Source organism: Scophthalmus maximus, chromosome 2, assembly GCF_022379125.1.
Source record: "Scophthalmus maximus strain ysfricsl-2021 chromosome 2, ASM2237912v1, whole genome shotgun sequence".
Taxonomy (NCBI): Eukaryota; Metazoa; Chordata; class Actinopteri; order Pleuronectiformes; family Scophthalmidae; genus Scophthalmus; species Scophthalmus maximus.
Genome location: NC_061516.1, coordinates 22,356,371 through 22,369,895, shown reverse-complemented (window position 1 = coordinate 22,369,895; position 13,525 = coordinate 22,356,371). Strand labels below are relative to the sequence as shown.

At 42.2% G+C, this 13,525-nt stretch overlaps 1 protein-coding gene across 5 annotated transcripts in view; it reads left to right on the top strand.

The window, feature by feature from the left end:
- Nucleotides 1-13,525, top strand: part of mrps17 (mitochondrial ribosomal protein S17) — a 24,442-nt gene extending 10,917 nt beyond the window's left edge. For 2 of the 5 annotated variants that reach the window (XM_047327953.1, XM_047327954.1), the window contains exons 5-6: nt 12,043-12,186; nt 13,015-13,525. In XM_047327953.1, coding sequence (XP_047183909.1) covers nt 12,064-12,186; nt 13,015-13,341 — 450 coding nt within the window. In that variant the 5' untranslated portion in view covers nt 12,043-12,063 and the 3' untranslated portion in view covers nt 13,342-13,525. Of the gene's footprint in view, nt 1-9,662; nt 9,741-11,390; nt 11,510-11,986; nt 12,187-13,014 lie in introns of those variants that run through there. The other 3 variants (XM_047327957.1, XM_047327952.1, XM_035625059.2) reach the window with 3 other exon arrangements.

The following is a 13,525-nucleotide window of genomic DNA, read 5'->3' as shown; positions in this document are numbered from 1 at the left end:
ACATATCGGAATACCCTGTGGCGTCTGTTTTTGTTTACAGTCATCAACACGCCCACTCACTCGCTGGGAATTTTCCTTAAATTTTCCTCCTCTGAACATGTCTGGACTTCAGTGCATCCCTGCAGCTATACATTATCATAGGTACAGACCTAAAACCAAAGCCTGGACGGTGGCACACATATTACCACAGGAATTTTTTTCGAAGTAAGTGACGCAGCCATTCCCTTTGCGTGAACACATTCCATCTGCCAAGACCAGAGGCAGGACCGGAGCGGTGGTGGTCCTGCTCTGTATCTTAGCTACGTGACATGTATTCAGTATCAAGAGTTTATCAAGTTTTTTTTTTTCTTTTTCTGTATTATGTTCATATCAGAAGTTAAGTCTTCTCATAGTAGTTAAGGCAACAATACAACAGAAATGAAAACAGCTCCCCGGTGCCAAATAAAATGTGTCGGCCCAAGTAATGTGTGTGTGTGTGTGTGTGTGTGAGTAATGTGTTCAGTCTTGACAGCGATAGGGTGAGAGACAGCGTGTGACTGTGCATCGTCACGTCCGACGGACCCGTGGGCCGTTTCCACCTTTCCACGTAGCGATGGCGTTTAGATGACGTCAGTCCGGGGTGATAAGAAGCTGGAACCTTGCGGGCCACTCGGTCGGTGCATGAGACCACAGAGTCGGCGGCGGGACGTTCTGTCACGCTTAACCAGAAAAAATCACTTAGCGTCACTTAATGTGCCAAAGCAGCCGCCAACGATCACCAAATTTGTCATAAACACTTAACTAAACTAAACTCCCTTGTAATGCGGCCAATGGGGAAAACGCTTAAAGTAAGATAACGTTCAGGATCATAAGATTTGGGTCTATGTGTTTTTGGCAAGACAAATTTGGTGATCATCGATCGCTGCTTTGGCACATTCAGTGACGTTAACGCCTTTTCACGTTAAGCGTTTTAGAATGCCCCTCAGCAGCTGCAGTCAAAGGAGAATGAGCAAATTTTTTGTTGCTCTTTTTGTTGTTGTTACCGTTTCTCCATGTTCTACATGTGTTATCATGTCTTTTAAAAATGTCCCCACTGGACATATACAGTGAGGTGTTTACGTTTGCAATGCGCAGTACAGGCTACAGTGGTAGACTCGGATAAGTGAGTGAAATAAATGTAAGTTCTCCTTTACTTAAAGGACTGAATCACATTGAGGTGCTACTCTTACAGACCTCAGGACATCAACATCTGTGTGTTCGGTGCCAGACTGTGTGTGAGCAATGACGGCACCTCTGTAAACACAGCAACTACAGTCTGTGACTGTGCAGAGCAGAGAGGGACACGTTGTCTCCACAAGGTTGGGTTTTCCCAGAAGATCTGTCAACAACAAGGAAGTAAACGCAAAGAGAAACTGATTTTATATGAGTGGATGAATAAAGGGAAATCTTCTAATCTTGATCGCGAAGACGCTGTAACCTTACATACCACATAAACTCTTATCAGAACTATGTTTGAATGTGGAAAAGTCTTACCCAATCAGTTCATGTTTTAAATTATCCTCCACAATTAAACCAAAAGCCAAAAATCCAACCAGAGGTCAGACAGAATGCACAGATCAACAATGAAATATGTAAACGTGAAAGTTGATAAGCAACAAATATCCCCTGTAGCCACAAACAGACAAAGGAAATTTGACTTATTTGTCCATAGCCTTTTTAAAAAAAATTATTATAAAGGCTGTCAACTAATGACTCGATTCAAACTGTTCGTACCAGAATAGACTCGTGGCCTTGTCAGATGACTTAATGCAGCAATTACAATTATCTCTCTCCAGTCTGATTGTCTGAGCCCCCGAGACCGAGAGCATAAACACAAAACTCACTTGTCTGCACATGGACGTCCGCGCGGTGCTGAACTGTGTGTGTTGCCAGCGCATGCCACAGCCATGACTGTGAAGTGTCTGATCTTTGAACCGCGTCCAAAAGGCAACAGGAGAATTGAATCCCTCTGCAGAGCGAGAGAGAGAGAGAGAGAGAGGGGAGAGAAAGACATGGGCCGTTTGGACTGGGCTGCCACTCAAGCCTTTGGCAGCAGGATTTATGAGCTCTGCTTGTGGCGCATACCTGCAACATGTCCTCTCCGCCTTGACCATACATAGAATCAGACACAATCAGGCGGCCGCGATACAACAATATTGCGTTGAGACATTTTGGCAGCCGAAACCTGTGACCTAAACGCTGAAACTATGAGCAGCTCTGACGGCGGTTTCTAAGGAGCAAGAGAGAAAATAAAACGAATGGAGTTACTGTAATCTTTTTTTTTTTTTATAGACTATCGGAGCGCTCTGGTTGGCTGCGCCATTAATCACAGTCGTTGACAGAATGCCCCTCGTTTTGGGTGGAGGCTTTGGGTTTGGACTTTCAGAGGGAAGTTGAGTTGGGGGGCGATTCTGATGGACGACGGCCGCCGTGGAGACGCTCTGCTATCATTGTTTTTATCGTTTACAAACAGAAACCACCATGAGTCAGACACACTGAACCAAGACGCGAGCTGTGTCCCAGCAACATGCTTCATACCAATTCTGTTTTGAGCGTGTTGTTGCAGTTTGTTGGTTACGTCTCGTTGCAACCGGCGCGTCGTACCTTCATAAAACTTCAACAGTTTTCATTATCATTAACTTTGAAAATGTCAGGAAAACTGCGACAAACGAGACAGGAGATTGTCTGAGTCCGACGCATTCACGACAGCAGGATGATTTCCGTAACATTCGGAGGCACTTTTATAATCGACCTCAAACTTTACATTTTGATTTACAAGAACAACATTTGAAAATGAGTTTGAATCATCCTGATGAAAAAAAAAATTGAATTTCAAAAATATTATATTCTGCACACAAATTCTGCAGTTTCTGCAGCAGGAGTCAGATTTCACTTTGGAACACATAAACTGTTCCTTGCAGAGTGTCATAAGGCCTAAATCACAAGAAATATCTATACAGCTCGATACGTCCCAGCTGTCGCAACTTGATACAAACTAATCGGGATCTAATGCGCTGGCTCCATAAAATGTAATTTTTTTTTTGACTGGTATTTGTAGAGCAGACAAATCAGCGGAGACTTGAAGTTGTCTTTTCACCGCGTGTTCAGAGATAGAGCTCCATTATCTGTGGAGGTCCCAGCAGACGTCGAGCCAACACCATGACCTCACTGCGCTGTGGGAAACGTCCGTGGTATTCTGCCTCCCTCGCTGTTTAATTCAATCATCGTTTTTTTTTTCCCCCTGCCGGTTTAATAATAGGGATTCACATGATGATGGCGGCCCGGGATTCCCAGTGACTCTTAAAGGAAAACGACCTCCGGAGTATCGAACACTTTGCCCCTGTAAACTTTGAAACGTTGCTCTGAAAGGTTTGGGCGAGGGATGACGTTCTGTTTCAACAGATCCCGAGGCAGATTCCTTGCATTGATATATCCATAGAAACTAACTTCTGCGACATAATACGCGTTCGATGCACACAAACACAAAACTGAATAGTGTGATCAGTTGCGTTGAAAGTGTGAAAACAGTGTGACGGTGTGAAAAGAGTCGCTCATAGTGACGGACCTAAAGAAAACCATCACCTGACTCTGTAGCTCCTCTCGGCTTCAAGAGGCTCCGCGTCGAGTTTCAGCTCTCAGCTCTCCGTCCCGCAACGCCGCTGTTTCATTCCCTCTCTCCGTCCTCACAGTGCTGTTTCCAGCTGGAGCTGTTTTCAGAGGAGAGGAAAAAACACACTGCACTCTGCCAAACGGCAGACGCACAGCGTTGGGCATTATACCAGGTTAACACAGTGAAACAGTTAGCAGCTGACGAGTCGGATGTTTCCCTCAGGGGTCAGTCGAAACAAAAGAACAGCAACAAGAGTGAATATTGGACTTGGATTGGATTCGCATGGTGACACAAACCTGACTTCGAATGATAATGATGCTGATTATTGCCCTGTAGCTGCTGAATGTGTGAAAAGGTGAAGATAGCGTAGGTCGGCGTTGTGTTCACAACTCGCTTCTGCTGCCTCTGCTTGGCCCTATACATCTATTGACGTTCTCAAAAAGAAACCTTAAGACGCATCTTTTCACCACACGCTTCTCCTGATGTGTTCCAACCTATATATAATAATTTGTGTTATCACTCAACACACATTCATACAGCGGTGGCTTTAACAACTGGCTGAATCCAATTTGATCTCACAGAGTCTTTTCTTGTGGCCGCAGATCTGACCTGCACGGCGATGGTGGAGCGTCGGGACGCTCCAGGCAGGCAGCGATTCCTTCGTGGTGTCCTGTAATGCCCCATGCCAACATGCACTCTGATTTGCTTACAGTATGACTCACGAGCAGAGATGTTCACCAGCTCTATTATTCCTTTTAGTCCTTAGCTGTAGCTTCAGGGCTATGTTTTTGTTTTTACTTCAGTGGCTGCAGTTTGCTTCACCGTGGACTGACGATAATCTGAACTCTTTGAGATGACTTTGTAACCGTCTGCAGCTTAATGCAGATCGACAGCTCTTGATTGTACAAGTCTCCTGAGAGCTCACGTCCAACAGGTTGAGTGTTGTTTGTCAAACTCGCTCACACCTCCAAACTTGTCCCATGGACTGGACCGTGGGTTTGTGAACTCCTGACTCCAGTTAGCTCTCGTTGATGTCACTGGCCTCGGGCTTCACATACTTGCTCTAATCTTCTGCGTGGATGTTTGAATTAATGTTTTCAATATGGACAAGAACAATACTACGGTGATTAGATTGTTTGTTCACGATTGTAACTCTGAACTGACATTTCACTGTGTCACACGTAAAACCAATCAAATTGTTTGACCGTGAGTATTAAATTGTGATTTCTACCACAGGTAATGATGAGGATATAACATACTGTATATCTGTCCCATCACGCAGCCTGCTGAGGGCCAATATAGTCCGACGCTCCGCTTAGAGGGAGTGTTCACTTACAACAGGCCCTGTACGAGGTCAGGGGGCTGGCAGCGGCGACAGGAAGAGATGATGTCACCGCCCGGGGAATAACTCCCCGAATCCCTCCCCGCTTGGATGTTTAATTTACTGCACATTAGCCAAAGTGATTCCACATTGTCACATATGACCCACTTTAATGCTTAATGTGTGTTGGTCATATAGGACATACGGCACCGAACATGATGCCGCTTCATCCAGGGCGACATAACTCGGCTGCCTCGTGTCGCACCTTGTCCACTCAACCACGACTCCTTAGCGTCTGCCCACAAACAGTACTGCATATAAAACTCACTTTCATTTCATGCCGTTAGCCTAATACATATTTTTTCACCACAGGTGAGGTTGACGTCGATATTTTTCAGACCATGCACGGACAGATTAAATGTAAGGCCAAAGCTGATACCCTGCTACTGCAAAATTTATGTTCTTGCTTTTTGGCAGAGCGGCTGGACTCAAACCTAAGAATTTGTGCTGTATGCTGTACCTTAGACATGAAATTTGTTTTATGACCAAAAGGAAATGTCGTCTTGGCTTAAGCTGCAAAGTGAGTGCAGGGTCAGATGTTTTTTTAGAAAGTTGCCTTATCACAGCGGTGTCACGTATCTTGTACTCAGCAACTGTACTCAAATACTATCCTCAGGTACTTGAGGTTTACTTTTAATTTTAAAGATTTTGGTATTCATCCTTAACGCCCCACATAAACTTTACCCAGGTATATCCTTGTTTTACTGATATGAATATGAATATTGAATATTCCTTATCATTTATTGAACAACATCAGTGGCTAGTTTCCTTATGATTAAGATTTTACATAAGAATTAGTGATTTAAGGTTATAAAACCCAGCAAGTTTGCTTTCACCATTGTCCACTACACTGTTACCTGCAGCAGGACAATATAACCTGTGTCCTCTTTTCCAGTTTATTTCTAGTTTTGAGGAGGTAGAACAACATACCTGCTTTGCACAAATGTAACATTTGTGATAATAGAACTGAGCACATACAAATCTAAAGTACAAGTACATTGAAATGCCCTCTGCGTCCACTTTATACGTTCCATTCAAATCCAAACATTCACAGATTTCAGAGAATTGCTTCTGAAAGGCAAAAACAAGCACGTACGGCTCATTTCTCAGCATGTGATCCAGAAGAGCGCGATACTATTTTTGCTAATAGTGATGATTTATGTGCTCGATGTTGATGTAATAGCCTCACGTCTGTCGGGGGGAACAGACGGCCGGCCTGTGCACACCAGAACAAACAGAGCACAGTGACACTTTCCCCACTCGCATGCAAAATATGTAAATAAACGGTCGCTTTTAATTATCATCATTACCCGCGACAAGAGGAGGGTGACAACTCACCATGACTGCACTTTGCAATGCTCCGTATGAAGGAAGTGGAAAAGACAGGCTGTCCTGTGTTGTGACAATGTCGCACTGTCGAGGAGTGGAGCTCAAATCCACACCTCTGGGTTGGAGTCATCGTATAAGTGGACTGAGAGATTCATTTCCAAGAAGTCAGTTTCTATCGAAGTCTACTCTGTAACTTTTTTTTTATTAAATTATGTTAACCTATGGACCATAACTTCCGTAGACCAAAAAATGGACTTTGAATTTGATGCGTATAACTGAGGGAGTTATCATCAACCCCAGTTCATTTCAATCTTATCAATCAAAATCGATAAGATTGAAAGAAAATGTTATTTTTATGAAAAATATTAGTTTTGTTAACAGCAGGGCTATGTGAACTTGATGACGCTGAGTTAGTCTGTCCTTGTAATATATTGCAAAACTCAGATCAAGAGTTTGATAATATTCCTCTTCACAGCCAGGTTTGGTCCCAAACTCAGGCTTATGACCAGGCTTCTGACAATAGTCGGAATTTCCAGCAGTAATACCTGGGACATTCATTGCCCAAACGTCCGTTGAGGTTTATCAGAGCTCACTGGGACGTGTTTATCGATGCTGTGTGGCTCAAACAGATTCATGACTGCTGAGAATGCCATACGTGAAAAACATCTCAACTTCTTCATAAAGCCAAGTTTGTTGCCACAAATAACTGGCCTGTTGTGGTGCAGCCGACCACGGTGAACAGTGGATTCACATTTACATGATCTCTATAGCGGATCAAATGTTAGTCAATTGCATGTTGGAGGTCTTTCAGTCTCCTGCCTGAAAGTGTTCTTCATTTTAGAAAAATAACAAGGCCATTTAAGGGTCACGGGGGGCTGGCTAACATTGGGCGAGAGGCGGGGTTCAGGTCGCCAGCCTATCGCAGGGCCACATACAGAGACAAACAACCATTCACTCTCACATTCACACCTACGGTCAATTTAGAGTCTCCAATGAACCTAACCCCATTCTGCATGTCTCTGGACTGTGGGAGGAAGCCGGAGAACCCGGAGAGAACCCACGCATACACGGGGAGAACATGCAAACTCCACACAGAAAGCCCCTGGTTGGTTTGAACCAGGATTCAAACCCAGAACCTTCTTGCTGTGAGGCGAAAGTGCGAACCACTACGCCACCGTGCAGCCCATGACTGAGTACAGTAAATATATATATATTTTTTTTACTGTAAAAGGCCTTACAGGAACCAAACAATGTAATCAAACCAGAAGCACAAAACAATTATTCAAGCATGGCAAACGTGTTGCTTTAGCCGTGTGGCTTTGTGAACTCTCTGCTCAGATAACATGAGTAATCTTCCACGTGCAGGCGCTAACCTCGAAGTCAAACGATCGGCGGCCGACGTTAAAGCAACACTTTACGGCCTAACTGTAATAAAGAGAACAAAAGATGAGCGAAGGAGCACAGATAGTCAGCGACAGACAGGATAACCATCTCTGTCTAATCATCACCGGCTCTGTTTAAACTTTGGCTGCAGCCCAAAAGGGGGGGAACACTTTGGTTGACCCTCCGGTCAATCCACCGTGAAAACAAACACGTTAGCCTGGCAGACAATATGACTCACTTGCCCTTTCACATTGACCACAAACGCTCGCACTGCCAAGCTTTTTCCTGTTCGCCATGCTTCGCCCTTCCTCGGGTTCTTGCTGCGACCACCGTGCTATCTCGCCTTCAACTTTTAACCCGTACATTAATCTAGAGAAAATGACAATAGATAGAAGAGAAGTACAGTCCGTTGAGTTTTGAGACTCTAAAGACTTTGCCGGTCGAGTATAAAAACTTTTAATTTTAGACAAAAACATCATACAAACTAGTTTTTGTTCAAGCAAAGTCAACCGTGGCCCTAACTTTAACTGCAACCACCCGCTGCCAACCTGTCTGAGCTCAATAGTAAGGCCATCGCTCGCATCGCAACCTAAACAACACAGGACATCTCTCCATCGGGACGCAGGTGCAGGTCAATAAGGTGCAACAGGGCCCGTTTCAGGCAAACGCCTGGTGCCTGCAGCCACAGCCGCACTAGCCGCCAAACCCAGCTTGACCTTTTTACTGTCCGTCAATGTTTTAATGTTCATGACATGTCAATGTTTGTTATTGTTGCTGCCCATTGACGTTTTCTGTTTGCCCTTTTGTTGGTTTCATGGGACGTGGTTTGTGGGGATGAATGTACAGTATAGTGCCGTGAAACTGAATTTCCTCTTCCCAGGAGAATAACGGACTAACTGACTGATTATAAAGCATTTCATTAGTAGAGATTGCTGGAGGCAGTGCACATCCTGCGCGGTGCTGTTGTTGCTACCATCATTGTGTGGGATATTGTGACCCTTTTTTAAACTCTAAAAAACAACAACCACCCCGTTTCGCTCATGACCAGATCTTCCCCGTGTTTTTCAATAAAACAATCGCTTAACTTCTCCCAGCTTTCGAGCGACCCCATGCACAGGTCCTAAAGGCCATCCTTTTAATCCGGTTACAGTCGTGGTCCAAGTCATCACATAAACACTCGAGCTAAATAGTCTAATCTATTGAGAGAAAAAAATCATATCTGGGGACATACGACTTACCCCAGAAGATGTGGGCCAAGGTTTGTGTGGTTAGTCTGAAAATATAGAACTTGCTGATTAAGAGGTCAGTGTGTTATCACAGAGAACATGCATGTGTAATCACACAGTCTATGAGCTATCGGGCCTCTGTCTTATGTCACGCCGGCTGCGGTTTCACACGATTCAGAGCTGATAACGGACCATGTCAGCTGTCATATAAGAAAACATTTGCAATTAGGTATGAATGTGATTATCTTTGGGTAAATATTTGAATGTGGCCATTGACACCATTTGATCTGCACTTGTGGGCGTAACCACAGACTTGATAAGAGGTAGATCTTATTGTGGAACTGTTCCTTTGCTTTTTTACATAATAAAAGTCTATAAGTCCCATAACTGCGGTGACAGTTTGGGCAGTGTGTATGCATCAATCAGATCCGATGATCAGTTTAGCCTCGACGTTAAGCGGGGAACAGTATGAAAACGGTTGCTACCCTGTGAGTTGTCTCAGTGTTCTGAAGGAAACTAAAGTTGTCTTATGCTGTAATTCTGGCAGAGGTGCGCCAACGCTGCACTGCCTTAAATGGGAAACAGAGACCCAGACCTTTGCTTTACTACAACACGGCTCTGATTAAGACCAGATTGTTCTGCTTGTGGTTGGGTTCTGAGTCACAGCCAATTCCTACTCCGGGACAATGCTATTAATGTGGTGCTATGATTTCAGAGCATCTGTGTTGATCTCTCCCAACTACATCTGCTTGAGTGGGGATCAGGAGAGCTTTGACTGCGGCCATATGATTGGGTAAGATATTAAGTCTGGCATAAAGAAATCCATGTCAAAAAAGACAGTAATCAATGAAGGAATGACAAATTTCCACCATATGCATGTCAAAAAACTTGATTTCTTCTTTTTTTCCCCCGTTATGTCAAGATCACGATTTGCTTTCTCCTAATAATCAGTTTAAAAAAACAAAAGGTCTTTTTCTCAAAAGAGCAGGATAATTATCATGTCACAAACCCTGTTATCTCAAGATAACGTGATCATTTTATCGCTTGATCCAAATCAGTTTTACTCATACAAGGAGAAAGCTCTCACAGGGAAATAATTCTCAATTATCCTGCTGATACTCGCGGCTCCAGGGATCGCACATGGTTGGCCGGTACACCCAATTTTGGTCCAGAATCCCAATTCATGAATCCTTATGACTTTTGGGGTCCTCTGACTTTTTTTCTGGCGACATCATCACATCTCAAATTTGACATTTCTGCCTCATCTGTATTTTGTTATTTTCTGCTAAGGTTAGAACGCTAACCCGGCTAATTAATATTGTGAAAACGTTAAACATTATACCTGTTAAATATCAGCATGTTCACATTGTCATTGAAAAGCCTGTTAACTGACGGCTCTAATAGATTAAAATATGTACCTCTATGATTAGGATATGCTTCTCTCATACATTATTGAATACTAATGAAGTGGGTAATGTCGGCACAATCACTGAAACAGTTGTTGGTTGCATCCTCTGTTCTTTAGGATGACATCTTTTCACAGCCCCTCAGTAATGTTTGCATTAGTTAAACTGAATGAGGGGAACATTTTTGCAAGGGAGTGTCATTTACACAGGTATATTACAATATGAATTACATATTTCATCATGCTTACCATTAAAAAAATTGTTTACACATATTTTTTAACCCTCTTAGTCTCTTCTCTTCTCTTCTCTTTCTCTGCTACCACCTTGTGGCCAAGAAGGAAAATGTCATGTTCTCAGTTCTCAAAAAGACGTTGGTAATTCTTAGTTGGGCAAATGGCATCAACAAAATAAAACGTAAATGCAAACCATCAACTGTGTATGATGCAACTTTCTCAATAAAGAAATAAAGATAATATAGAAAATAGTATATATTCAGTACCCCATGACACCATGAGTCTATTTCAATAACAGTAGATCAAAATAAGTAGAACACCACAATGAACACATTGCATTTAATTGACCAGTACATTATTCAATTTTCTTCAAAGATGACATCTGATGACATTGTTGTGAAAGTAAAGTTAAAAGTCATTGAATATATGTATATATATATATATATATATATATATATATGTATATGTATATATATGTATATATAGACATATACGTATATATACACACACATATGTATATGCATATATATATATATATATATATATATGTGTGTGTGTGTGTGTGTGTATATATATATATGTATATATATATATATGTATATGGAGTACATTATTCATATTCAATTAGTAAGTCAATTTAAAGACTCCAATTCCAAAAGTATTTTATTTTCTAGAGCGTTGTTATGTATCATAAGTAAAAATAACTGAAGTTAACTGAAGTGAAGCTACAGCTTCTTCTATCATAATCCTTCTTTATTCCTTTCAAAAGAAGAAAAAAAACCGTTATCATCTTCGCTCCACCCTGAGCCTCGTTACTAGCCGTAGTTACGTCATCAAAACAAGCCGACCTGAAGCGGCATGGCGGAGCTCCGTCACTGAGGAATCTTTGACCTTTTAGAAATTTATCCTCTGTAATATCGTCGGTGAGTTAGTTTTATTTCTCACACATTCCGCCGTCAGAGTTAATCTGTGTCAATGTCAAATGAAGTCTGTGTCACTCGAGACTGCAGCGTTTGAGTGGATGCGACGTTAAAGTCGCAGTGAAGCTAAATGTAGCTGTGCTTCGTCTCCTGTCCTCCTCCTCTTATTCATAACCTATTCATAACATTCTACATCACTGCATTTATCTTAAGAGGTTTTCATACATGACTTTACAAAACAAATATTATAATCGTAAATTGATCGGTTTTGACAACCTGTGTGTCATACACTATAATAATATGTCTATCAAGGTTAATCTGCACTGCAGAACAAGTTTTCTTAAATTACTTTTGACAACGTAAGTACATTTTGCTGATAACATTTAATAGGTTCTTGTAGGATTTTGAATGCTGTACATGTTTTTGTAACTTTTATATGCTGGTATTTGTAGTTATTGTATCATAACTTTTGGTTTACAGAAGAGCAGCCGGGCTCTCAGCTGATCACCATGTGTTCTTGGTCTTCTGCACTAAAGGGCTGAACAGTGTTTTCCAGGATGTCGGTGCAGCAGGCGACAGTCCATGCCAAATGGATCATCGGCAGAGTGATTGGGACCAAGATGTTCAAAACTGCCAAAGTGAGAGTCACAAGGCTGGTGCTGGACCCGTACCTGCTCAAGGTGAATCTTCATTCGGACAGATGGGAAAGAAGGTGTCAGTGATTATACCACAATGCTTCCCAAACAAGAAAAGACCAAAATAGATACAAATGTAACTGTATCCATACGTGTCATATTGATCTGCTCTTTTTTTCTGTCACATCAAAACACAAAAATCACCCACATGAGGTTAAAGATGGATACTGGTCCCTAGTTTGTGAAACAGATATTTGTTTTACCAGAAACATATTTTTTTCCTTAAGCAAACTCTGATCTACATAAGCTTTTCATTGCGGCAGTGTATCATTTTGTTGAAACACAAGCAGAAGTGAACTTTGCAAAAAAGAATCAATGAGCAAGATTAAAAGCAATATTATGAAACAGAATTTATGTTTGACTGCAAGAGAAGATTAGGAAGTGCTGATTGAGAGATGATTTATAGCTGGACCGGATTCCAAACACCCACAACCATCGCAGCTACAGCGGCCATGACAGTTTATTAGACCAAAAGTATTTTGGATACTACTGCTAATGTGTCTCATGGTGTGAGAGACAAAGTTAAGATGTATTAAAAATGTACGTAGTGTGAATACTAATCATGAAATGTTACTGCTTGATAATTGACATTAAATAATTCCAGTTTTAAGGTTAATTAAATTAGTTAACTCATTTATCAAGTAATTGCAAAGACTGATTGTTTATTGATTCACAAATGTGAAGTTTCCTGCTCTGGTCAGTTTTATATTATTATGATTTGAACAAATCCCAATGAGTTCCAATTTCTGATTGATCCCTGTGCAGTGACTTTGTATTTTACATAAGCCTTGTTTTATCTTTGCTTCCCCACAGTACTACAACAAGAGGAAGACTTACTTTGCCCACGATGCCTTGCGACAGTGCACCGTGGGAGACATCGTCCTTCTCAAGGCTCTGCCTGAGGCCAGGTCCAAACACGTGAAGCACGAACTGGCTGAGATAGTGTACAAAGTGGGACGGGTGGTCGACCCGCTCACGGGGAAAAGTGTGGCGGGAACTGAGTTTCGGGAGCCGCTGGCCGACCTTCCACTCAGTCCGGAGGGGGAGACGACAATAACGGAGAAACTGCAGGAGCTCAACATCTCTGCTGCTGCTCCGAGTGGAGCCGAGTCTCCGCCAGCACCAACTTCAGCTCCATGATAGAAATCTCTGCTCTTCTGTTTCAGGTGTTCATGTAAATATACGTCTATAAACCAGTCATCTTGTCACATATGTATGGATGGATAGCCTGGATATTTTTCTTTCTCTTTTTTGCTGCCTGCTCAGGTAGTTTGAAGTCATGACACATTTTTGAAAACTTTATAATAAAATTACAACAAACTTA